General features: G+C 37.7%; 2 protein-coding genes across 2 annotated transcripts in view; both read right to left on the reverse strand.

Moving 5' to 3' along the window:
• Positions 1-11,962, reverse strand: part of MCCC2 (methylcrotonyl-CoA carboxylase subunit 2) — a 34,376-nt gene extending 22,414 nt beyond the window's left edge. The window contains exons 1-6 of the mRNA XM_062513232.1: positions 11,831-11,962; positions 8,596-8,662; positions 5,253-5,337; positions 4,904-5,005; positions 4,196-4,323; positions 1,813-1,925 (exon numbers count right to left, since the gene is read on the reverse strand). Of these exons, the coding sequence (XP_062369216.1) occupies positions 1,813-1,925; positions 4,196-4,323; positions 4,904-5,005; positions 5,253-5,337; positions 8,596-8,662; positions 11,831-11,962 (627 nt within the window). The remainder of the gene's footprint in view (positions 1-1,812; positions 1,926-4,195; positions 4,324-4,903; positions 5,006-5,252; positions 5,338-8,595; positions 8,663-11,830) is intronic.
• Positions 11,963-12,569: 607 nt separating this feature from the next.
• BDP1 (B double prime 1, subunit of RNA polymerase III transcription initiation factor IIIB) overlaps positions 12,570-26,806 on the reverse strand; it is a 53,114-nt gene continuing 38,877 nt past the window's right edge. Inside the window, exons 33-42 of the mRNA XM_062512803.1 lie at positions 26,313-26,470; positions 25,561-25,702; positions 24,824-25,010; positions 23,498-23,558; positions 21,779-21,968; positions 20,149-20,362; positions 19,212-19,254; positions 18,052-18,346; positions 16,568-16,802; positions 12,570-16,210 (exon numbers count right to left, since the gene is read on the reverse strand). Coding sequence (XP_062368787.1) covers positions 16,082-16,210; positions 16,568-16,802; positions 18,052-18,346; positions 19,212-19,254; positions 20,149-20,362; positions 21,779-21,968; positions 23,498-23,558; positions 24,824-25,010; positions 25,561-25,702; positions 26,313-26,470 — 1,654 coding nt within the window. The 3' untranslated portion in view covers positions 12,570-16,081. The remainder of the gene's footprint in view (positions 16,211-16,567; positions 16,803-18,051; positions 18,347-19,211; positions 19,255-20,148; positions 20,363-21,778; positions 21,969-23,497; positions 23,559-24,823; positions 25,011-25,560; positions 25,703-26,312; positions 26,471-26,806) is intronic.

The following is a 26,806-nucleotide window of genomic DNA, read 5'->3' on the forward strand; positions in this document are numbered from 1 at the left end:
TCTGTCATAGCACTGCCATGGGCTCTGGTTGTGTGTCAGCCCAGCCCTAGACAACATGGAGTGAAGTAACTGCTATGACATATAACTTGGGAGAACCTCAGGACACATTGCAAGCGCCCACAGATTAAACTGTATCCCAGCCCTTTGCCAAGATAATTACCAGCTTTTTCGGGACTTCAAAGTGTGGTAAAGAACTTCTTTTTTCTTGAAAATAAATATTGTCATCACAAGTTCCACAGTAGATGTGACCTGTTTCCTACTCAGAATAGATTTTGCTGTTTTCATTGTATAGAAAACAGAGGTTGAGTAATTTTTTAATGATCTGCATTCCTCAGCTCATATTGTAATTAGCCATAGATTAATCTGTCAGGATAATATATATATCACAGGCCTAAAAGAGAACCTGGATTTATGATCACAACTTCTTTTTGCTCTGGCCACTTGCAGATGCCATAAAGAATGCAGGTTTCAAAAAATGTCCTTATTTCCTCTAATAATTTATTGTTTTGTTGGAATGTAGTATGTATTTTCCCTGGCAAACAGAAGGAGTTCTGCAGGATCAAATGAATTCTGCTGTGCATCAGTGCTAAATGAGGCAGCTGTCTGCTCTCCCTTGGGATGAAAGGAAAAAAAGACTAGTTCTGAGAACTGGTGCTCAGAACTGGTAGCTCTAACAAGTTCTGCACAATTTGTCTTTTTTTGACTTATTTTAAGGATTAGTGGTGCAGTCGGTGTCTCCTTCATGTTAAAAAAGGTACAGTAAGATCTGGAAAAGAGGATGAAGTAGGACCATCAAAGGTGTGGAACACTGCAGGAAGAACAGCTAAGTAAGCTTGAATTTCTTAGTCTGCAAAAGGGAGTATAAGGCAGGTATAAGACAGGGCTACAAAAACATTCAAAGAGGTGGGAAGTGACTGAGTAGACAGCAGCTCTGTAGGAATTACCCAGTTGTTTGCTCTTCTGTAGTGTTCCTTTATTTGTGGGAGGTTATCTTCAAAGATCATGGATTTTTCCACCCTCCCTGGCAGCTTCTCACAGGTCCCTGCTAACAATTCCCTTCAAGTCTTTATTCTGTTACCTGTCTTTCTCAACTCCATTGGGACTGTATATCCTGCCCTTCACTGTCACTGCAGCCATAGCTGCCCATCAGCAATCCTCAAATGTTTTGCATTCTTCATCAGTAATAGATTCAGCAAAACATGTTGTTTTGGCTCCCTAGCACACTACCTGCATCAGAAAACTGATCCCTATGTATTTCTGAGTGAACCATGACATAAAACCACTTCTAAATCCAGGAACTGTGACTAACAGTAATTCTGTGCATCATGAACACATTAGAAAATGACCTTATTACTAGGGCCATTTCAGCATAAAGCACATCAGAATATAAAATGGATTTATAAATACACACATACTCCTGTTAGTGGAAAATGTGTCTCATTTATTAGCCATCTTCAAGGGGGTCCTCAACTCTGTAGCGCTGATGCAGAACTGTTCCAAGAGATTCTCTAGCGCTTTCTCAAATGGCCCTACATACCATGCTCCCAAGTCCATTTCTCTCCTACTCCCAGACAGGAGCAGGTCAAATCATTAACGCTAAGACAAAGAAAGTAGACAGTTTCTTCAAAACTGTAATGAATTCTTGTGGACAGTTACTGTGTTCACAGTGCTTTCAAGCCGCAGACTGAGCCACCAGGTTACCATAACACAATCCCATCAGAAACAAACACGGGCACAAGCCTTGAAAAGATGTAATGGCAGCAAGCACAGAAACTATTTAGTACACTTAATTCTTTCATAAAAGCAAATTACCTGTGGAATTCCTTGTGAGGACATGACTGCTTGATTATAGAAAATACGGCCAAAATGATCTCGATCTGGAAATACTTCTGCTTGTCGAGGTAAATTTGCTCCTCCTGAGTCAACTAGAATGAATCAAATTATATTAACAAGTTTTGAACAGCGTTACATACTTGCTGGTAAAGTATCTGCATGTTACCTAAAATACACAGCAATTACTATCACTAATACTATATATATATCCATGAAAGTAGGTACAATACAACATTCTTTTTGGAAAAATAAAGAAGAAAAACAGTAAACACCCCTCTCCAAAATAACATCCATCCAAATGATTTTCATGAAAAATAAACTCTAACATGCTTAAAGATGCAACCATACCTCCATAAACAAACTTTTAAACTCACCTTACTGCAAAATATTGAAACTAAGAACACTTTTAATATACAATTTTAACTAAACTAGTCTATTGCAATTCTGCCACAAGCTCCAGAAAAAGGCAGAGCTAATCACCACTGAGTTCAAAAGGTGCTGCCTCTGTTCCTTCACAGCTTGATTAAACTTCACAACAAAAACATTAAACTATCTTCAGTATGATTCATTTATTATGTGCCCTTGCCTCAGGATACACCCTCCTGCTTACAGGCCTCCTATGGCAGTTCTGCTCCCAATTAATGAAAATACAACCTGTCATGGGAAGTATCCAAAGAAGGATAGAAGACCATGAGGAAATGCACAGGGAGGCAAAGCTTCTCTGAGAACTCTGGCTCCTGGTAATTAATTTTCACCTAAAACCACCAGTCTGTATGTACATTCTCATCTTACGTGATTGCAGCCAAAACAAAATATCCACACCAGTGACTGACTCAGTGACAAATGGCACCAGAGAATTAGCACCTAGGCAGTTGTTATCACTGGTGGAAAAGGCAGTTCAAACAACATGAAAATTACAGGGTCAGCACAGTGCTGACTGGCTACAAAGCTCTCTCTCTTATCGCACAGCACAAATCAACTGGAACAAGTCCAGGTACAGAAACAGCAAGGGTAAACTAACTCACTAGGTATGAATGACATTGTACATTCAATGACTACGTGTCTCAGAGATGGAATAAAACCCCTGAACTTTTCTTTCAAAGGCATAGCTGTGTTCCACAGATCCTCGTTCCATAAGATCTTGAAAAAGTAGAATTACCCACAGCTGCTCACTACAAAAGACTTCTCTTGAACAGATAGTATCTGCTGATAATTCAGACAAAAAAATTGTTAACAACCATTCTGCAAACAGCAAAGCTAAGTTTCTTCTGTTTTTTAACAACGATGACACAATGCAGCCCTCCCATTCCCTCCAGGACTATTTCTATGGCAATCCCACAAAATCTACATCCACATTGCTCCTGTATTGACCTCACCAACAGTTTCAACTTCACACTTCTCCTAATCATTCTATTGGTCTTATTCACATGTTTGACTTATCAGCAGGGCAAGAAAGTTCAAAACACTTGTGCTGGCCAGGATCTGTATTTATGCTGACTATTTAACTAGTACAAGCATCCAGACTGGCAAACATCTGATATTTAAGTTGCTAAATTAAGCTGAACAGAAAAAGAATAACCTGCTCTATTTTTCAAAATGGAGTAGAAGATCTTTCTTTTCTGATGCTGACACACACAACATCCACAGGAATGTCAAAGCTGACTGAAACTGGCTAATAGATTCAAGAGTCATTAGACTGGGAATTCAGGCTGAAAGAAAGACAATGGCAGAAACCACTTGTGTTTCTATAAAACCAGGCTAAGAAAACACTACCAGTAATATATTATAGGTATCTGTCACTCTGTTCTTCATCTTTTATAATAAAAATATATGTAAGTAAAACTTACATGAAGGTTTGGCTAAACACTGATCTAATAGACTAAACTCAAAATGTAAAATAAAATACAGTTACATTTCTGCTTTAAAAAAAATAATCCCAAATCCTAAAAATCTATTGATCCAAACTATTTTTCACAATTTTGTCACTCTTATTATTTTTATTTCCTTGGTATGTTTTCTCATACAGATACATTCTCCACCAGAATGTACTTTTTTTTAAAACTGTGATCTGAATTGACTGGCTGAGTCTACAGGAAACATTGCTTATTCATGACAGAAAGAAGTGATACAGTGTTAGCAGTTGCATCTGTATTTTATGAACCCAGCCCTACAGCAGTGCAGTGGATAGTACTGAGAACCTGTACACACCTTCCAGTTAAGATGTACCACACGAATGTAGAGATAATACAGTATTGATGAAAATGTATTTGGTGTGCTTAAATACATTCCTGGTTAGTCATATCTGCAGACACATCAGCTGCCCTTAACATAGGACCATGGCTATTTCTGCAACGGGACTTACCCAAATAAAGGCAAGGGAGATGATTCTGCATTGCAATTTCTTGAGCTCGTAAATGTTTCTTAACAGTGATGGGATAATAGGTACCACCTTTGACAGTTGCATCATTAGCAACAATCAAGCATTCCGTCCTAAAAATAAGAATAGTTTATGAGAGAGAAAAGCATTTCTAATGAGCAAATATATATATGTCAGCTAAGAACTGCAACATGCCAAGGACTCCTGAAGCTCTGATGCTCTAAGAGAGCTCTTCTTACCTGCATTCCCTCAAGGGCACATTGTAACAGCAACCTCAGCACTATTATTTTAGGGAGTAAAATAATGCCGCATAGCACCATAATTAATTTCAATAACAGACTTGGAGGTACTCTGAGTAAGCAAAACTAATTTTTAGGCTAAAATACTATCTTATTTTTAAAAACTGCTTTCCAGATGCAGTAACCTCATACCTTAATTGGACACCTGAAACTCCATGTTTTGTTTAGTTAGTGAGATACACTAACTAAAAAACCCCCAACAGATAAAAAAACAAAACAAAAAACCTCACTTCCTTTTGGCTATGACCAAACAAATTGAGATACCCGCTTTGGTGGCTTTTTGAGTGTCAGAAACAAAACACCAAAAACACTAACAGCCTAATACTGGAAACAGAATAAAATTATACCTTCTTCCATTTCATATCTTAAGTAATGTAGATGACTGGAATCTCACCCAGATACTCGTCCAATGCCTGTGATAATGCCTCCTGCAGGTACCTCTTCATTACCATACAACTGGTAACCAGCAAACTGAGAGAACTCCAAAAATGGAGATCTGAATAATAAAAATGAAACAAAACTGTAAAAAATTACTAGTTCTATCTGTCATTGAATTTCACTTAAAAGATTCAATTTAAAATATTTTTTTAAAGAGATCAGTATTTCAAAGAATGCCTCTGTAAAATTTCAATCACATTATTTTCCAGTATTTATGGAAGCTAAAGAGAAAAGAACCCTGTTACAATATTTACCTGCAAATGACAACCTAAAATGTTAAAAAAAAAAAAAAAAGAAGTACCTACCCAGGATCAATAAGCTTGTCAATTCTCTCTCTGGGCAACAGCTTTCCTCTTGATGTATGAAGCCTACGAGCTTTTTCTCCACCTCCTGCAATACAACAGTAAATTGTCACATTTTCTGTGGATGTGTATAAGATAAATCATCAGTTATATTAAAACTTTAAATGGAAATGCTGACGAGTTCCCAGTTTTTGAAGTATGAGCCTTAATAATAAATTTAATAAATAACAGTTTCCACTTCAAACAGATTTAAGGTATTGATAAAAAGGCTTGTTTTTCACAACCTATTTTATTTCCCCCCTCATTTTTTACTGTTAGTCTTGAGGTAAAGATTTTAACAAACATAATTGTCTGAAACTTTCTCCCACTGCTTGGCAATAAACACAAGGGCAGGAAACACAAACATATAGAAAGCAGAGCAGGAGACTACAGGAAATATTAATCCCTAGAACTCATTCAGAGTAGCTACGCTGAATGCAATCTTGGATGACCCAGCACCATCTGGATTAATTTCCTTAGACCATACCAAAACTGTAAGCAGAATTCAGACATACAGCATTTAATATCAAGTTTATATTTGTTTCATTTCAACCCTTCACTAGAGGTCATCCTAAATCATATCTTTTGCTCTCTAGAGCTTTGTGTCATTCAATACTTCAAGATTTGTTGACACATTTCAGCCTCTTTATAACAACAGCTTATACAAACATTGTTTCTCTATGTAGACAGACCACTGATCCACCTCATCACTCTAAAATTGTCTCCCTGTCCAAACTAAAGAAGGTGCTGTTTTGCTAACATTTCTCCTGAGACTCCACGATTTCTCTGTCAGCTAGGCATCACTGAAACAGAGTTTCTAAGCCTACCTTTGAAGTCCTTTCTCCCACCTCCTTCCTTCATCACTACACACATAATTTCCTACCTGTTAGGCATGCCAGAATGTCTATAACTAACTTTCAGTTCAGCCAGTTCATTAGGTCTATATATCCAGCTTAAGCCTAAATCTTGTAAATTCTTCCTGTACAAGTTTCTTAAGAAACAACCTCTCATATCCACCCACAGAGCTGCTACTCTCAAAAATGTTCTGAACATCTTACATCATAACTACATTATCTCTGACCTCTAAAGTCTCTCATTTACACTGTGTGATGCTGCAAAAATAATTTCCATCCTGAGACTTTTGTCATCTCTGTGCACCCTTCCTCTTCACACACTAATCACAAATACCTGCTTCCCAGGCCCTGTAGCCATTCTATTGAACATTCCTCTTCCAACATCAAGACACTCTGCCCTGCACTAGCCTCCATTCTGAGTAGTGTCCTTAACAATGAAACAAACTTGGAGGCATTTATTATTAACCTCTTCTTTATTTCTCCTTTACAACAATGCCTACACTCCTGTGACTGCTGATATGCTATGGTCAGTCATGGAGATTAAAGGTATCTCACCTACTTGTGCTTTCTGCCAGAAAACCACCTGTTGTAAAGTGGCAGGGACCACTTCCTGTTGCACAGCTGGGGATTACTCAGCAGAGTGGGATATGGGTTCAGGAAAACCCTACACACTGAACAACAGCTAACAAATGAAGCATTCATTACAAAGACCTCAAACAAGAACTCACCCTCTGACAGACAGATTTTACAGTGAAATCTAAAAATGTTGCACATGTCTTTCAGAAGTATTCAACATAGGTGCCTAATTTTTCTTATATACTTAAATGATAGGTAAAGCAATTTCAATCAATATCCTTCAAAACTGTGTAGTAACATCTTGGTAGAGGTTGCTCAGATGAAGGGAAGATGAGCACTATGGTCTTGTCCTCGCATTGTGTAACAGGCAAGAACAGGAAGATAAGCAGCAAGGAAGAAGGCTATAATCTTTAGTTCACAAGACATGCATAATTAGTTCATGAATTGCTGAATAGTCTCTACAGCCATAAAAGACAGAGGCAGTCCATGGGCTTTAACATCTCAGGAAACTCTGGACCCCTGTTACACAGCAAGAAAGAAAAAGCACTGAGCACAGAATCTTAACTGAGCTCCATTCCAAAGTTGTAAAAGAAAATGCATTATATAAGAAATAGCATATAAAATGACAAAAACAGTATCATGATAGTCACAGAAAGGACAGAATTAAAGCTACATGCTCAGCCTCTAGCAGTTTAATTAAGCATTTATTGAAGGTTTTAATTTTATTGTTTCCATTAATTATAGTCAACTGCAATTCATTCAGATAGTCTTACAAGTCAAAAAGGATAAACATAGACTTCAATCTTTTAAACTACTACAGACCTGCTTTCTCTCTGCCAGCACAACTACAGTTAGGAACTTGGAAAAGGTCAACCAATAAAAGGAGGACAAGGGAGAATCCCCATCCTTTATTGGATGCATGCGGAAATACAGTGACTGAGGATGAGGGAAAGGTACTTAGTACCTTTCTTGATTCAGTCCTTAACTGGATACCTGCCCACTGAGTTGGAAGATCGGGACAGGGACCAAACTGAAGCCCTCTTAATCCAAGGCGAACTGGTTAGTGACCTGCTACACTACTTACACGTGACACACAGGTTTATGGGGGCAGATGGGACCCACCCAAGGGTAGTGAGGAAGAGCTCACAGAGGCACTTTCCATCATTTACCAGCAGGCCTGACTAAACAGGGAGGTCCCAGGTGACCAGAAGTTAGTCAGCATGACACCCATCTACAAGACAGGCTGGAGAGACAATCCAGGGAACTACAGGCCTGCCAGTCTGCCAGTGGTGCCAGGGAAGCACATGGAGCAGACCGTGCCGAATGCCATTATGCAGCATGTACAGGACAACCAGGGGATCAGGCCCAGCCAGCAAAGGTTTAGGAAAGGCAGGTCCTGCTTGACCAACCTGGTCTCCTTCTGTAACAGGATGACCCACTTAGTGGATGAGAGAAAGGCTGTGGATGTTGTCTCTGTGAATTTTGGCAAAGCCTTTGGCGCTGTCTTCCCACAGCGTTTGTGGCTTGGATTGGTGTACTCTTGGGCTGGGTAAAAGGCCCTGTCTGGACACCTCACCTCCAGAGAGAAGAGGTGGCTGGAGTTAAATCCAGCTCATGGGTGGCCAGTAATGGGGTTCCCCAGGGCTTGGTTTTGGGTTCAGTCCTGTTTAGTAAGCTTAAGTTTTTAAGTTTAGTAACTATTTGGACAGAGGATTGAGTGCACCCTCAGTAATCCTCAGTTGGATGGGAGTGCTGACCTGCTGGAGGGCAGGAAGACTCTGCAGAGGGATCTTGACAGGCTGGATCAATGAGCCAAGGCCAACTACCTGAGGTACAAGGCCAAGTGCCAGGTTATTATTCTAGACTATCACACTTACCTAACCTGATTTTTTCTGCTTGTTCTTGTAGTTCAGATACAAGTGCTTTCATTCGTTCATAGTTTTCCTAAGTGGGGAACAAAACAGAATTTTAAATTCAACCATGGGTAACTATATTAATTTCTAATAAACAAACATAGGAAGTGCAAGACTAATTTCTCTTCCAAATCCAGTTTTATTTACTAAATACTGTCTCTGTATTGTCTTTAAAGCAGCAACATTTCTACCTTTGTACTGGCTTTTCTCAAGCACCACAAAGTATTTAATGAAAATTCTTTACAAAAAGTCTTACTCTTTTAGATACTAACAGACTAGTTCTGAATTTAATAAATTAAAAGAGAACTAGTCATACAGAGCTGAAGTGCTGTTTCTTAGATTTTGTTTATTTTTGGCATAGGTCTGTTTGCATTTTAAATCTAACTTTGAAAAAAATGCAGATTCAAATTAAATGCTCTTATGAGTTGTACTAAAGGATGAATGACCTAGGTCAAATAGATTTTGGTAAACACTGCTTAGATTCTTATTGTTTAGGTTGAAAAAAAAGATAAAACAAAAGGTGGGATTTTTTTTTTTTAAAGCTGGTGTTCTTGTCATTATACCTCTAGAAAAACAAACACTCATATTCTGAATATGAGTGAATCAGTACTGAGCTCACCATTTCTATCAGAATTATCCAGAACTCCATGTGCACATTACAACAGGTTGGGTTTTTTTTTTTACAGTTTTTTAATTTAAAGGTATTAGTCAAGCTTAAATTGTTGGGGATTTTTTGCAGACACATTAAAAACTTTATACCTTTTTGGAAAGTGCAACTGCAATAAAAGAACATGCTGCACAAAAAGATATTATTGCCTTGTCTAATTCTCATTTATATAATGTTTGAGTCTACTTTGACAGAAAAAAAAACCAACTAGTAACTCTGTGTTCATATATATTTGAACACTCATACTTAAGGTTTGCTTTAAGAAGAAGCTGCAAATATTGCAGTTGAGTTTGTTCACTTAGGTACTGAAACGCAAAGAAGCAAAGCAGAAATAAAATAACGTATAGATTCATCTCATATTTGAAGTGCTTTGGCTGTACAGGGACTTTCAAAATAACATATTTTTCTGCCTTTGTAATTGCTACAAATATACTATATTGAAACATAAAAATGTATCTTGTAATTCCATAGTTTTAAAAGTCTGTAGTTGTCACAACACCCAATATTGCTTTGCAACAGTGTTCAGCTTGTCTGGCTGGGTCATTCTGCACCTTTACACATAAAATTTTTTCCCTGTTTCTCCTTGTTCAGTCAGTCTGTTTTCTCTAAACACACTCACCATTTGCACACATTACTGTGCTTAAAAACTCCCCTTCGACATAGGAAAAAAGCAGCTAAAAGGGCAGAGGATATTATCAGAGGAAAAGTAATCACAGACTTTCTAATTAGATTTTGACTCATTGTGGCTAGTTTAGATGCTCTACATAAAAAAACCAAAACTGTGAAAGGACTTTTTATATAAACTATTAAAATACTGCACAACAACATCTGAGTTGCTTAAATTCACTTAACTTCTATCATGATCTTTCATGCCTTAAGGCAGAAGAAAATACTGCTATACTTTACCAAAGAGAAGTAAGGATGTTTTAAAATAATTCTGAATACACACAGAAAAGACTACTATTGGAAATAAATATGCTAGTTCTACCATGTATTTGTGGGCTCTTCATTATTGTCACTAAATAATGAAAAGAAAGGTCACTGAACTGGCAGCAAGTTCTTTCTGGAAACTTGTCCTTGCACCAGTAAGTTGTGCAAAATTCTACTGTTAATTTGAGGATTTCTACAAATTTTAATGTGAAATTAAGAGGCAAAGCCTACAGACTAACCCTGCAGTTACTCCACAAGCTACAGGAATTACTGCTACATCACCAAAGGGGATGTAAGAGCTAGACCCTGGAATCTTCAAAGAGATTTTCTTTCTTTTCCAGAATTTAGACTCACTCACTTTTAAATTACCTTTTCTCCTATCTGGTTCAAGAGACTGTTTGCATCATGAAAGCCAGCCTGTCTAGTTGAATTCACAGCCAGAAAGATAGACATTGGCGAAAGAAGGCAAGACCTCATTATGTACCATAATGTCTTCTTGTGTTTGCACTGTTATTCCCTATATTACTCTTTTTCCAGATGGTGAAGTGCCTCACAGCAGGGCCTCAGCTCTTTGTGTTTGCAAAGCAGTGCTCGCACTTACGGTGCCGCATAAATTGTTTCTACCAAATACTAACACTATTAACTACTTTGCCAAGCCTCGATTTTCTTTTTAGGTTGAAAGGCACCCAGACATAACTGCGAATCTGGGGACAGCTCAGATGAGTGAACATCTTTATTAAAATACTGTCATTTTTTTGGTACACAAAATATGAATGTGTACATGTAAATACACACACTTAACATACAAAAGCTTTGTATGTATACATACACATAATACGCATACATTTAGTTGCTGCTAAAGAAAGCACAGAACCAAACACGGAACCAATGGACTTATGCCTGTAAGAATACATGTTGCTGCTTCATGCACTGTTTTATATTCCACGTGAACAAATATGAAAATAAACACATATCCTCCTATCAGCCTTGATCCATACCTAAAGCCATGTTTTTCTCAACCTAACAGTAAACATGATTTTTGAATAGGATGACGTGAATAACGCCCCATTAAAAATAAATCTATTTATACTGAATGGAAGTACCACTCTCTCTTTGTAAAGACAACTGGAATTACACCTAACTCTCTTCCTCAAAATACGATGTTTTTGGAGGCAAGCCCATGACTCTGTACAGCTATTCCACCTGTTTTCAACTCGGGAATCAATTTGCAAACACAAGGAAAAATCCAACTTCGAAATCATCAGGCTCCATCTTCCACCGTTTACAGACCCCGCCTCCACCTCATCAGCACGCTATCGATCACCCTGAAACACAGCAAGAGCTGGCATCCTGATTTAAAGGTGCAAAGATATCCGTGAGGAGGCAGACGACTGCAGCGACGCAGGCTGTGTTCACACGGTATCTGCAGGCTCAGCCCGCACAGACGGACAGGCCTGGGCGCTCGGGAGCAGGGCGGGACACGTGCTCGCCCCGTCCCGGCTCCTCCATGGCGGTCCCGGCTCCTCCATGGCGGTCCCGGTTCCTCCATGGTGCAGCCCCGCCCCGCGGCCCGCCCGGGCCCCGCCGCTCCCACCGCCCTACCTGGTAGAGAGCGGAGCCCGCGTCGGGGCGCGACCCCACGGCCGCCACCGCCTCGCCGCGGTAGCTTCGGGCGAGCAGCGGGCGCAGCAGCCCCAGGCAGCGGCCCGGGAGCCGCGGGGAGCCCAGCAGCATGGCCGGGCCGAGCAAGCCGAGCCGAGGCAGCCGAGCCAGGCCGCCGCCGCCGCCGCCACTCCCCCCGGCGCAGCCAATGGGCACAGCGGGGCCGGGCCCGGCCGCGGAGGTCTCGCCCGGTCCCCCGGAGGAGCTAACGCTGTAGCACGCCCTTGCGAAGAATTGTGTTGGGACGGCCCACCCTTCACGCAAGACTACATACTTGTACAGCCGAGGAAAGCCCTTGCCCTTCTTAGAAACGTGCCCTACAGTAATAGGGACAGTTCTTTCTGAAACACAACCGATCTTTGATGGAGTTTCTCCCTTGTGTGAAAACTGATATTCTTCAGCATTCCTGTTTTAGTTTAAGTCAAGGGTTAGGGTCTTTATTATATAGAGGTAACACCAAGCAGTCTGATACGAAGTATATTAAGCTCGGTTCTAAAACAAAGCCAGGGAACAACGACAATGCCCCTGTTCAGCCACACTCAGCCTGGTACCACCAGGCCTGTGTGCCCAGTGGTGCAGCCCAGACTTCAGCCTTTCCTTTAGTAGTTCACACGTTAGCTTCCTATACTTAATAGTACTTAAAAACTGCAACCGACAGTTTAAGAAATAGAAACACAAGTAAAAGAAAATAATTTATTCACATAATTTACATACAGAATAGGACTACTTCCTTCCTTTGACACAGAAAGCTTATATGTGATGATACAGGGTGTCAGACAATGCTAAGCAAAGCAGTTTTATGCCATATCTTTGTAAAAATGGTATTCATATGTATTGAGATTTCAATAGTATTTTCCTATATCCTTCATCATTATAAAACTTCCATACACAAAACAGAACAAAAAGTTGTCTTATTTCTATTCAAATTAATTTTGTTCTTAAAAAAAATCCTCTAACAAAGTGCATGTAAGTTGCTGCAAGAAAAAAGAAAGCATAGCCCCAATTAACAATGCAGATAAGGCACCGTAAATCTTAGTAATGGAATAGTTGATTCCCCCCCTTGTAATATGAATGCAAGCTAAAATGTATGCTACTAAATGTAGAATGATTATCCCCTCAGAACTCACTCAGAAGGTACTCACAGCAATTATTTCATAGCCACTCCCCAAGAATCTATTTTTAGGCTCTATGAGTGCAAGTGATATAAACATGCGACACATATCAGGAAGTAAACACTTGCATACTTAATATCTACAAGATATATAATACATAGAGTTACATGTATACATTAATCTCTTTCATAATGTTTACAGTAAAACAATAGATAAACATTTCAAGTTAAACGGATTAGGCAAAGCACAAGGTACCATCTGAACAGAAAGCGGTGTTGCTGTTTTAGAGGGTTTTTTGAGGGGGGAGGTGGGTTGGTAAGATGATTTCAAGTAAGTTACTCTACACTGGGACCACAAGTCCCTTTTCCATCACCTCAAGAATACTTCTGCTAGTGACATTTCATTGGCAGAGACCACCTAACATACCAATTCACAGTAAAAGTAGCTTCTTTCTGTATTTCCCTGACAAAATTTTAAAGGTTCCTTCAGAAGCCTTGCTAATAACTTCTGAAAAGAAAAACATTCTCAAACTTCATCAACTATTTCAAAATTAACTACATATTTGTATTATTTACCTGCCAGTAAAGGATTACCCAGTCTAAACCTGATGATAGGTTTCTTGAGAGCATTAACAATACCATTTAAAGATCAGTTTCACGATTCATAATAAATCATTTTGCAAACGTACCTGCAACTATTAAGTAATGGGAAAAATTTTAGGACTACTCAAGCTCGTGCAAGCAGGAGTTTTAGACTAAATATTTAATCTTTCAGTGACCACTTGACTTTGAGAGTGCATAAACCTGAATACCTCATCAAGACAAATTTCTTGATGAGGTAAGTAAAAACTTAGACTAAAATCTAAACCTACATCAGAATTTTATAGCAAGTTACACCACCAACAGACACACAACATGCGAAAACCCTTTTAATTCAACTGCTTTGTAGCAGCAAATCCTCAAAAGTGACATTGTTTAATCATAGTTTAAATCCCATTTCTTTGTGCTACTTTGCACAAGGGAAACCAAGGAAGTCAGCAAATATACAAAAAACTACATATTAAAACAAGAAAAAGAAATTGTATCTATAGCTTTGTTTTTCCAGTTTAGAAGAAAATTAACATTTATACTAGGAAACATCAATCTCTTTCTCCAAGTGATAAAAAAGGTTGCAAACATTTACCTTGTGCTATCATCTTCTAGTAAATTGTGGTTTTGAGTTTTCAACACATTTTTAACCAATCCTATTGGGCTTTTCAGGTTGGGATATTTTAAATTATGTGGTTAAAAAAACTCTTACAATAATACATAACTTGGAGATTCTAAAAAAATGTCTGCAGTGCTTGACATTTGTACATATGTATTTACTACACCACCCCCAGCACTTGCATTCTGATCTTCAGATATCACATTATCCCCAAAAAGTTAATTCCTCCTTCTAATGTAACATACTTCACAAGAAGTAGTAAAGAACTTGAATAGTCAGTACCAAAAAAAATTAGCATTAAAATGATACTTGTTGCAAGATTAAACATGATTTCATTGCACTTTTCTGTAGGATAGTCACACACTCACTATCAGTGTCTACACAAGTGAAACCATAAGCCAGTGGTTGGTAGTCTGGTCCAAAGATGTCACCGTAGTGGTTTAGACTATGTCAACATTTCGAAAGTGCCCGGCTTGCTTCAGAAAGAGTCCATTTCATCTTCATGGCATTAATTAACAAAATGTCGAGAGTGCCTTTATAATGCTTGTATCCCCAATCACTGTTCTGTTTATGCTGGATATTAAGTTCTGCACCTCTAAGACTGGTTCCAAGAGCAAAGGGGGAGAAAAGAACTGCACGGTTTGTTTGCAGAAACTGCACTCACAGCCCCGCATTCCTTCTCATGGACTGTGTTGTCTGCAGCATGGACACCGGGAGAGAGCTCTCCTTTGCTTTTTAGTTAGGTTTGTTTTTTAGCTAGCTGAGGCAGAGAAGTTCTCTGGACTGTGCCTTTTCTTTTTCTAGAAACTGTTCAAACCTGCTCTGGACAGAAAACCCAAAAACACCAGGAGCTCACATCTGTGGCCCACCAGGGCCTGGGATGCGGCATTTTCCAGCACCAGAGGGACTGATAAGAGACTGAGCAAGCTGAGCTACACTCCACAAGGACTTTCTGAATTTGCCCTATCTTCAGAACAGTGAGAGGTTTTATTGTTTAATATTATTTATTTTTTATGCTTGTGAATACTTTACTTGTTAAACAGATTTTTTCCATTTTTCTTAAAGGAAATCTTTTCCCAAACCAGTTATGGGAAAGGCCACTTGAATCTGCTTTCTAGAGGGACCCCTTTGAAAGCTTCCTCCTATGTTTGCCCTAAACCAAGACAAATACAGTCTTGGTGCCCAACATGAGGCTTGAGAAAGTGGAAAAAACCTGTACTGACTGCATTTTGGTTGTCCTTACTCTGTATTGGGATGAAGCAGTCAGTAGCCATGTAGCTTGAAATCATAATGTCTCTCTGGGTGGAGCCCTTCATGTTTCTGTGGTCCCTAGGCTTTTTTGAGATTTTAACACCTTTCTGGTCCCTAGGCTTCTTTTCTTATCTGGAGATAGCTCTAAGAGTGTCCCTAACACATAGCTTTTACAGTAGAGGGGCATAGATTCAGGTTGTTACCATGCAACAGGGCTTAGTGATAATGGTTTATAGGGAGTTTACAAAGGTACTGGAATTTGCTCAAGATATTAATGGTTTATGATTTCTTCATCCTACCTTGCAGCCTAGTTCCAGTAGCATGTTTTGGGGGTTTATTTGTAATTGCACCCAGTTTTTTAGAAGAGGAGCAGGGGATGAGGCTTTTCAGCCTATCCTTTCCTTCTTCTCCTTTGAATCAGCTACATCACTTTTTGAGTATGTTCAGTTTCCCTTGAATGTTGAAGAAACCACTTTCCTGGTATTTTATCTGGTACTGTTATAATTGGCTGGCAGTAAGTGTGGCATAATGAATATCAGAAAGTTACAAATTTTAACTTTTAAAATACTCTTTTCTTGTTGCAGTATATTCTGTGATCCTAGGTGTTTATAAAATCCATTTGCTATTCTGAATAATCCACTTCCATAAAGATGTCACTGAAAAAGTACTCAGAGATTTTGGTTGGCTCTCCTTCCTTCTCTTGATCTTTACCACAGAGAAGTGGCTTCTCAGATGAGTTGTTACTTGGAACCTGATAAAACAAGAAAAGGTTGCTTTTAACAGCCTTCATCAGTATGTATGCATGAATATATTTACATATATATGCAAATAAGCTTTTGTAGGGGTATTTTATTTATGTAGTATTATGTATGAAGTTTTGACCAAAGGAAAAAAAATCAGAGTTTACTAAAAATGAGAAATAAATAGATATCCATGCAGAGAAAAATCAACTTAGCTCCCTTACAGGTTTCCTACACATGCACAAGTCACAATTTGTCAACTGGAGCAGATACCGGTCCCAAAACATGAATCTACCCACTCCTGAGAGAACCAATTCTCTGTTCTTCACACTTTAGAAATGCATGGGTGCTCAAAAGTAAACTCATACCATAACTGCAGCATCAGCAGCTACATGCTCACGTTCCACAGATGATGATGTAGAGGGAAGAGAACAGGATTCCCTATCATCCTTAGTGGAAGCAATGGGTTTCTTTAGACTTCGTTTTGGAGTCACAATTCGAGGCTTTTGGATCTTCCCTCTATTCCCTTTGGTGTCTTCTGCAGATTCAGAATTACTTTTTTTGCAAATTAAAGATAAAAACCCCAATGGTTTTCGTCCACCTCTGTTCAAAACAAATATAATCAAGATGTCATAGGATTGCTCCATAAAATTAAGACATAAATAGCATTGCAGGAGTACAACTCTACACAGGAAACAAACACACACCTACAGGACATACAAAAATTCTAAGGACAAAAACCAAAAGGTCATTCTGAGACAGGCCTTCATATTACTGAATATTCTGCTACAAGAGGTTTTTTGAACAGTCAAAGAGATTCTTGACAATTTTAAACCGAAGAACAGGAACCTATTATTTGCTGCTAATCCATAGCTTGTAACAAGCTACCAGACTTTCAGAGTGGTTCCAAGAAGGATGGAGACACACTTCTGAAGATTAAACTGAAAGTTCTGAGCATCCTTCATGTAATCAATGGAAAACCTGACCCCAAGTATGGGACTACAGCAGACAACCTGCTACAGGGTTTTAGCCTACTTACAGCAGCAAACCCAGACCAGTGAGCTTATGGAAGTCACAGCACTGAGGAGGTACACAAAGCATTACCTTTTCATGTTGTTAAGAGTTTACAAATTAGCAAGTCAACTTTAAGTTAATGCATCACTATCCAATTTGCTGTGGATGTCCCAGATATAAATAGTATTGGTACTATTTGTAGTATTGGTACTCACACAAGCATAATGGAAAAGCAAATGACAGATTAGAAGAGGCCAGTGGAGTATTATAATCAAAATAATTGAGATAGGAGCAACAGAGAGCAGGAATTCAAAACATTTAAACAAACAGTACAGAAAGGCTTATTTAAAAAATCAAGTCAACAGACAGGAAAGAAGAATATACTCTGAGCTGCCAAGATTGAAACTGCTTTTTGGAAATGACTGAACTTAGTCCTAAAAATTCAGTGTACTCAGTACTGTACCAGTAACAAATCTTACTGGCAGGACCAACACCAAAACAAGTGGATGAGTATGTATCTCACATGAAATTTACCTATGGAAAACAACAAATTATCCCAAGTTGTTTTCACAGCCAATGGATGTCTGCCTGACAAGAGGCATCTGTCATGTCCAAATAGACACACATGTCATTAGTGCCCTCCAGTTGATCTACTCATTTTTAATGAAGAAAATAATGCAAATGTCCAAGCACACAGTTTGATCCTTCCTGATTTGCAGGAGAGTATAGATTCTTAGCCATACAGGTCACAAACAATGGTACTGAAAAGATGTCAACATAGAAACACAATCTTTTTTACAGAACAAGCTGAGAAAACATTATTGCAATTATTGAATACCTGAGTAAAGGAGTTTTTGATGATGATACTGGGCTTCCAGTATGTTCCAGCTGTGCAGATTCATGCACATTCTCCTGCCTTCCTTGTCCACTTATTTCTGCTTTTCTGTTAGAAGTTAATCTAGACATAACCTCCTCTTCCTTTTTGGATGCTGGATTCTCAAATGGTGCTTTCCCTAAACTCTTTGAAGTCTCAAGCTGGCTTCTCTCAGCCAGTTGTGAGATAGGCTCAGACAACAATACAGAAGTAAGTACGTTTTCCTGTGCTGAAGACTCTGCTTTTTGAAAACGATTCCCTGTAAAAGGAGATGAGAGTCAAAGAATTCAGTGATAATATAGGAGCCCAAAAAATGCACTGTATTAAAATGGCTTGCACCATTACAACAGAAGGGCTGAATTTTTGTTTAGTTTTATTTGTCCATTTATTTTTATAAGTCACTACTACAAATTAAAAGTTCATGGTCTACTTTTAAAGCCCGTAAGATCATACAGATGTTATGGGGAAAAGCTGGTATAAGTGTGGTTTTAAATTTTACAGCACACTCTTCACCCTCATCCTTTGCAGCACACCACAGAACTTAGTCTAGCCACCTAGCTGTTTAAGCTTTTACAACTTCCCTTAGAAGTCTTTTTCAGGGCCAAAATTACAATTCACCAAGCCCTTCACAGGCTCAGATCAATAAAGATTGCATTGTCAGCAGTTCTGCTTTTTCTTTGTTTCTTCAGAGGCAGATTAAGGACCTAAACAACTACATACTTTTTTTTTAGTAAAAATGCAAAACAATATAAAACAAACTACTTTGGCATAGTGTGGTTAAGATGCCAGCTAATACTTTTGATTATTAGTGCTCTTTAACAGGTGGAAATATTTGCTTAACAGAAGATAACATGTTTAGTCAAAAACCCCTCTCAAATTTACCAATAAACTAGGTACAGCAATGCTTTTAGAACCATTATCAAATTAATAACATTTACATAATTTGGCACACCTAGTTTATAGCAGAAAGCATGGAATGGTCGTATTAATGTAGTACCAGGAAAATTTGCTTCTACTTCTGTATTAGATGGCTTCAGACAGAACTATTTAGCATGACAACCAGTATTAAGCTGTGCTGTGTTTACATTCATTATACTTTGGTTTACAAGTTTAAAGGTACGTACCAGAAGTTACCACTGGCACATCTGTGGATTTCATTGAATAACCCTGTATTAAAAAAAAAAAAAAAAAAAAGGTTTTTCATTGCTCTCAATACAGAAGAGACAATGAAGATGATAAAATCATATCATACATACACAGTTCCAAGAGCAGGACAGATACAAAAGACAATGCACTATCATTAATCACTTAACTCATTTCTTGAGCAGGCTTTTCAATGTGTTCTTATGATAAATTACTCAAGAAAAGGACACTGAGATAAGAGATCAAAGAAAGAAGAAGACTGTTATCCATCCCTTCCTAGAAAAGCTCTCTGAATCATGTGAGGAATTACCACCCATTCCTACACCAACGTACACTATACAATCTTAGCCCACTTAAAAAGACCAATTGTAGTTGATGCCACAGCCTTGGCCATATTGTAAAGAAGCACAGAAGGAAGCTGGAAAGAGGGTAGCTTATTTTCATTAGCAGCTTGCTCTTTTAAACTAGTACCTGTTATGTTAAGAGTCAATAGGAAGATATCTATCTAACAGCTTCTTCATGTAACAGACACAATGCAGATTCAAAACATCATTCAGTGAACCTAGACATCCTGCCAGTCATCCAATATACCTCCAGAGTTTTCTCTTCTGAAATGTCATTGTCATAAGGTTGACACAGAATGAACCAAGTAAGACATATTACCAGTCTGTCTACTAGAAAGTCTAATTAAAAAAACCTGAGAGCCTACAGATTCTCAAAAAACCCTAATAATAAATAAACAAATGAACACCCAAAACCTGTTGATGATTTAAAAATTAAAAGCAATCTATAGGTATTGATTTTCCTTTTAAGTTGTTTAGGCAGTTCAAGCAAGTGACAGCATTAAAAAAAATCATAATTAAAATGCTCTATTATGCATCTACCCCATGCATGAAAACTCATGAATTATGATCTCACCTTGTAAGTGGTTTCCAGGTTATCTTCCGCTGCAACAGTAGATAGAGTTTTCTTGGAAGGAGGAAAATCATTCTCTTTAGGCTCAGCAGCCAACCGTTTTTGAGCCGTCTGCAACTTTGGAACAGGGTCTGCTGCACTCTCTAGTTGTTTGGTTTGCATACTGCTGTTTGAAGGTGCAGCAACTTCCCCAGCTGCAGTTGTAAAGGATCCAATACTGTTTATGTACATACATATATATATATAAAGTCATTATTGTGACAGTACAAGAAGCCAAAATTTACTTTGTATAAGGTTTGTGTATGGAAATTACATATGAATCTATGCTGATACTCTTTCTTGCTCAATGCCAATATTAACTTCAAATGTACCATTTACTACCAAGAAACAATTTGTTGTGCTATCTGGAGTTAGTTTTTCTAGACATATTGAATCTAGTTTAGCTGTTCTATTTGAACTACACTTGGTCCTTTCATACGATGCAAAAACATGGCAACTTATTAAGTGCCCTAGAAATGCTGAAATGCAGTATTATATATCTGCACAGTTGAACCCCCACATGCTCTATCATCTCAAAAGACATACAGACATATCTAAGACATACAGAAAAGCAGCAGAGACTAGGAAAATATGGTAAAGCAGTACAGTACAGCAGTACAGAGACAGAACATGTACTCAATCTCTGCCTGTCAGCAATTCTGTTTATCATCAGTAGTTCCACAGGAGTTAGAATTCTTGCACTGTGTAGCCTACATGCACTCAAAGACCTATCCTTTCAAAACAGGAATGGTACTAGCATCTGATATCACAGGGCAAGATTCTCCACAATCATGTGGAATTGCATCACATCCCCAGTCATCATCTGAAGACTTACATTAGTATAGTATTAGGGTTTGTGGGTGTTTTACTACTCTGCAACAATTCAATTTTTCATAATGTCTTTTTCCTTTGATTTTTTTTCTCCCAAACTGACTAAGAGATTTAGTTCAACTGTAATGCTGGCATAAAATTTATTACACTGCATCCAGAGGTACTCTTCATAAAAGAAATTCAAATCCTTTTGGATTGCAGTAGAAAACCAGATATTATTCTTTGGAATAATTAATTAGTTTGTGTTTTCATCTTGTCTGCCTTTTGAACAGAGCAAATTCAAGAGAATAATATAAGAATTTACATCTACTGTTTATCATGTTTTCCAGGAGACCATCTACATGAAAAATCTGGAAGAACAATTAATAAACAGTTACTCTACAACTGTTAAAGTACTGTAAAAATGCAAACATGCTTAGATTTTCTCATTTCAATTTCTTTGCATTGTAAATATCCATAAGGAAAATTAAGGCTCAAGCTGGACAAATGACTTCTATGAAAAAGGAAGACCTATTTTAAAGAGGAAATCAGAATTAAGGTGACATCGAAATCCCAGCTAACTACAACACTAAATTTAAAACACTTATAGAATCTTCCTCAAATAGGATTAGAGACCTTTTTACTTTCTTAATTCTCTAAACAGTTCATCAAAATTACTTCCTCTTGCATTTCTTCTTTCAAGAAGTTCTAATCTGTACTGCACATTCAGAACAATCAAGGTACACAAAAAGTGTTTCACTTTGGTAAAAAATAAAGCATTTACCTCTCCACTTCAGTCACAGTTGTTTCACTTGCATTTATTGGGCTGATAAGTATTGGGGCTGGTAGTACTGGTTCAGAACTTTGTTCCACCATAGCAGATGCATCAAACTCTTTTGAGTCAGCTGGGATTTCCACCAATGTTAAAATGAATGTCTGCTCTTCCTCTGGACATCTATGATCATTGTTCACTGCTATAATTTTTTCAGAAAAATAAATAACAAAAGCTATTAATCAAACATGAAATTATGCTGTTCTCTTCATGTCCTCCCTACACAGAGTACTGAAATTTTAGGCTCATTTTTCCATGGAAAAAGGCACTGGGCATATTCTTAAGACAACAAGATTTTGTCTTCTCAGATGAGATACTCATCATCATCTCCTGGTGCTTATTCACTGCAGAGGAATCCTGATTACCATCCAGAATGAGGAATATTAAAAATGCCTAGTAATGAGAAAGATTTAGGTGTTCTAGCATTAAAGAGAAATTTACAGTTTAATTAAACTTATTTCATGGTGGTCAAATGGCCCTCTGTCTTTAATTGTAACTCTCAGGTATTAAGAGTTACTTCTTTAAATGGCCAATGTCTGCTATTTTAAGGTAAGTACAGGATTTCCCTCCTCACTACAGATTGGCAGAACAGGATCTGAGCATAGTCTTGAATTTAAGAGATGAAAAATATAGATAACTTAATCAACAAACATACATTAGCAGATAACTTCCAGCTGCCATCTGTTAGACTTTAAGGAACAAACATTTGTAAAGCTTTCAAAAGACTGAACACAACAATGGTACTCCGTTATTTAAGACAGCTCTGAATGTAAAGCTGTTATTCCAATCTCAACTTGCTTGGATTCTTCATCTAATTTAACATGGTTTAAGATGCCTCATCTCAAGATTCTTGCAATAACAGAGCATAGCAACAAGACATCTAAGAAGTAGTATTAGCCTAATCATTTACACAAGCTCATGAGTTACAGCTTTGGACTGCAGTTTCCATGTAAAGTGAGTATTCTGGGCTTCCATCACTGTGATCATCCCATATGTAAGTAGTGGTTCCAAATCAACTACTTCAATTTGCTCTAGGGAAGAACTGACATCACCTTTGTAACTTTCATCACACCTGATCAGTTAGGCATTAATCTGTTGACTCAGTACAGCTAAAGAAGGAAGTTTGATTGTCTTATACTTCTCCTTTCCCTCCTGTTCCACACTTGCAAAGTACAGCCCTCCTACTCACACAACTTTGAGAACAGCATTCACTTGATAACTTCATGAGCAACTATAGCTCACTAAGCCAGTGGAAAACTACACAGTTCCTCTCTCTCTGTCGTGTTCAGTTTTTGACGCCTGAGTCACAGGTGCATAAAGGGCTCTAAAAACTGCTATACCTACCACAAGGTAAGCAGCAGGAGCTCACAACAGGGCAAAGAGAACAAGTTTCCCTTCCCGATATTTAAACTTAGTAAAGGGCTATTCAAACAGTTCCCAAGTCTAGTTTCTTTCAACAAAATATAAAGACAAGAGGTTAGGGAGGGGACTGTTACTATGCTGTGGATCATTATTTGTGTTTATGGAATAGATTTATTAATGATATCATTTAATTAAAAGGAAAATTTTATTTTTTTTAAATTAAAACTTTGGGTTTTTAATTCATTTTTTTAGTAACTGCAAATACACAAATGTAGGCTTTTGCCAACTTTGAATATTAGCACATTATACCTGAAGTTTCTTCTGTGCTGCTTATGCAGTGTTGTTGAGCATCCTGAGTACAAGCTTCATTCTAGAAACAACAAAGTTGAAACAAAACAACTTAATAAATCTGGGAAATTACTCTAGGAAACAGGAAGAAACAAAGCATGTCAAATGCTGATGAGCCAAAAAATCCAATCGTGTCATCATTATTTCATTTGTCAGTTTTCACATCTAGCTGTTCTAGGCTGAAGAGTATTAGCCTAACAAGGATAAGAAACACTGGGGAAATATAAAATTTATGTGCAGCTTGTTGTCTGTATTGATGGTTTGTCAAAATAAACTCATACTTCCTACAGCACAACTCTGTCAGAGATGACTCACACAATAAATTGTTCAGTGGCACTAAGAAAGCAGATTCCTACAATCCTCAACAAACTACTGAGTGCCAGAGAAAACCACCAAGCTCTACAACACATCTATTCCTTCCCTTCTATGGCTTGTCCCTTTGCTAAAACCAGAATAATCTACTACAAGATGCCTTTTCTCATACTCTCTGTTAGGCCTGTAAGAGCAGCATCATTCTTGCACATTGTCCTAATATGAAATCAGCCTTGACACAGCAACCTGCTGCACTTGGAAAAGAAGCTTCTATGCATCAGCTGTTCCACTGCAACTATGTGCTCACCGATCTCAGACAACACTACAAACCCTGAGGGAATTGATTTTTCTCTCATGAAGAAATAAGTAACTCTCATTTGTACTAGAACATGGACACACAAACTACTGCAAAGAAATGGATGCAAAAGACATTTTTTGTTTGTCCGTTACAACATACATAATGACGATATAAATTTATATAGATACATGTAAAAATAGGCAAAATTTGTGTATGTCTTAAAATATGATGTAAAGCTCTTAATGAGAAAGAGATAACAAAGGATGCAGTTTCTTTTAAACAAAGCAAATGAAAGTGACAATGAACATGCTCCATCCAAGCAGTAACATTTTTACTTCATTTTAATGTAAGCAACTGTAACAGTAAGAGGTCACTCTGAATGGCTACATGAATCCTAGGTAACTTCTTCCCTCAAGACTTCTTAAAAATTCCTCACAATTTTGCTAAAGCATATCAGTTATTACTGAGAAGTAGTACATTACTCTGCTCTAAACAGAGTTTGTAAAGATTGTCTGAAATATCATCTGGATATGCCACTGTGAAAAAGCAAGTTTCATTTACCAGCTGAAGTACCAGGTCTTTAGAACTGGTGAGTACATTCACACTGAAAATCTCTTTCTTTACAGAATTTCAAAATCTGGGCACTTCTGGACTGTAATTAAATTTTTGCTCTTTACCTGAGTAAAGCTGACTGTACATATATGGTGCTCAAGAGGACAAGCATTTTGCTCAGACAGTTCATCCACAGAAATTGGATTTGGACAATCTTCTAGTCCAAGAAGTGATTTTTCAGGTTTGGGTGATGCAGTTAGATGTCTTAAATCTCCTGAATTTCCACAAGCATGTCTTATCTGCTTTTCTGTTCTGCAAGGTATAGATCTAGTTAATTTGAAACCAAACAATGATACCCTGTGCAAACACTAAATTCAGTGTTACAATGTACTTAATTTGAATCCTGTGGAATTATAGGGAAACAAAGCACCTCTTTAAAAACTACATCATTGTACTAAACAGAACGCATAATCTTTGAACAAATCTAAATTAAGAATTTCAGGGCAAGGCCTCTGTAATTTGACTAATGGAGTACAACCAAGCAGGAAGCCTTATAAACTCATTAACATTTCTAAATAAATCAGCTCTAACATTTCCTTGCAGTTTCATGAAAGACAGTTAAGCAGTAAGGTAATTGCTAAGTTCTGAAATACCATACAAAAGTTAATGTTCCATCTCCAAAAGCTGTAGCACAACATGCAAGGGATAAAAACCTGAAGTCTAAAAACCGTACACTATCTGTATAAACATACACAGTGTCTGTGAGCACTGACATTACAGTCAGGTAATACACCTTAACTTCAGCTGCATATTTTAAGAGACAGTGGGAATAAAGTCAGTATTAAATGATGAGTCTTCCTACCTCTTAGTTTTGTCTGCTTGCTTGGTAAGTTCCATACTTCCAGTTGCAAATTCATGAAGAACTGAAGAATCATTTGCAGCTAGCTTGACTGGTTCTGATTCCATCTTCTCCATGTCTGCATTACTCCTCAGAGTTGTAGGATCTAAGTTTCATAAGAAAAAAAATGTAAATTTTCAGTCTGCAGGTGTATATTCATATCTGTAATACTTTTTACATATAATCTTGCATGTATTAAAGTTTTGTAGTATGTTTTTACAGATACATACATATGAATGTGCACATGTATACTTGTGTGTCTTATATAAATAAGGCACATACACATATCTCATCTGGCCTTTCCTATGGTATGAAGACAATTTAGAGTTTGAAGAATTACCTTTTTTGTAATTGCTTTAAGACTAGAAAGTCAGTGCTTTCTATCTCCTCTTCTACTTTCAATGGAAGGAAAAGACAGTAATAATAGAAAAAAAGTACAGTGTATTAGACTTTGTTTCTGTAATTGGCAGTTCAGTAATTTAAGTGCTTTCCAGATAACTTAACACCTGCAGAAAAAAACTGCTATTCAAATTTCATTTAATTTTATACTGAAAGGTATACTTGTGAATAAAACTATCACAAATGGTCACAATGGCAATGTATCATCTGTGAACATGAATGGAAAGTGAGGATTTTCAGCTTTGTCTCATTTAATGAATAGATGTGAATTTATTGAGTAACCATTTTCAGAGCCCTAAGATAATAAACAGGCCTACCTGTTTGAATTTGATCTAGTTGTTCCACAAGTACATTTGCGTTAAGTATCTCCTGCATTATGTCTTCATTGGACCTCAGTATTCCAGAGGCTGGCTCGGGCTCCAGGGATCTGCCTCCTGTTAGTCTCATACTATTCACCACAGACAAAGAGCTACCACTGCAAGTAAAAGGAAAAATATCATCAATAGAATCCTTGATTTTTGACAGTGAAGAGAAGATTCAAGAAATATGGAGCAGATGAGAAAATGAAGACCTGAAATGCAGGCTGCAACCGGCAGAGAAGTTAAAAAAAAAGAAATAAAAATTACAATGTTTAAATAACAGGAGAAAATCAGAAATCTAATATGTATGACATGGTAGTAAATTCTGTTTTAATAATATAATCAAACTGGATGCAAAATAAATCATCTTGGATTATGATTTTTCAAAGTGTATAATCTCATAGTTTGTTCAAGCAATCAACAAGTTAAGTAATCTTTCAAATAATACATGA

This window comes from Cinclus cinclus, chromosome Z (genome assembly GCF_963662255.1).
Source record: "Cinclus cinclus chromosome Z, bCinCin1.1, whole genome shotgun sequence".
NCBI classification, from domain to species: domain Eukaryota; kingdom Metazoa; phylum Chordata; class Aves; order Passeriformes; family Cinclidae; genus Cinclus; species Cinclus cinclus.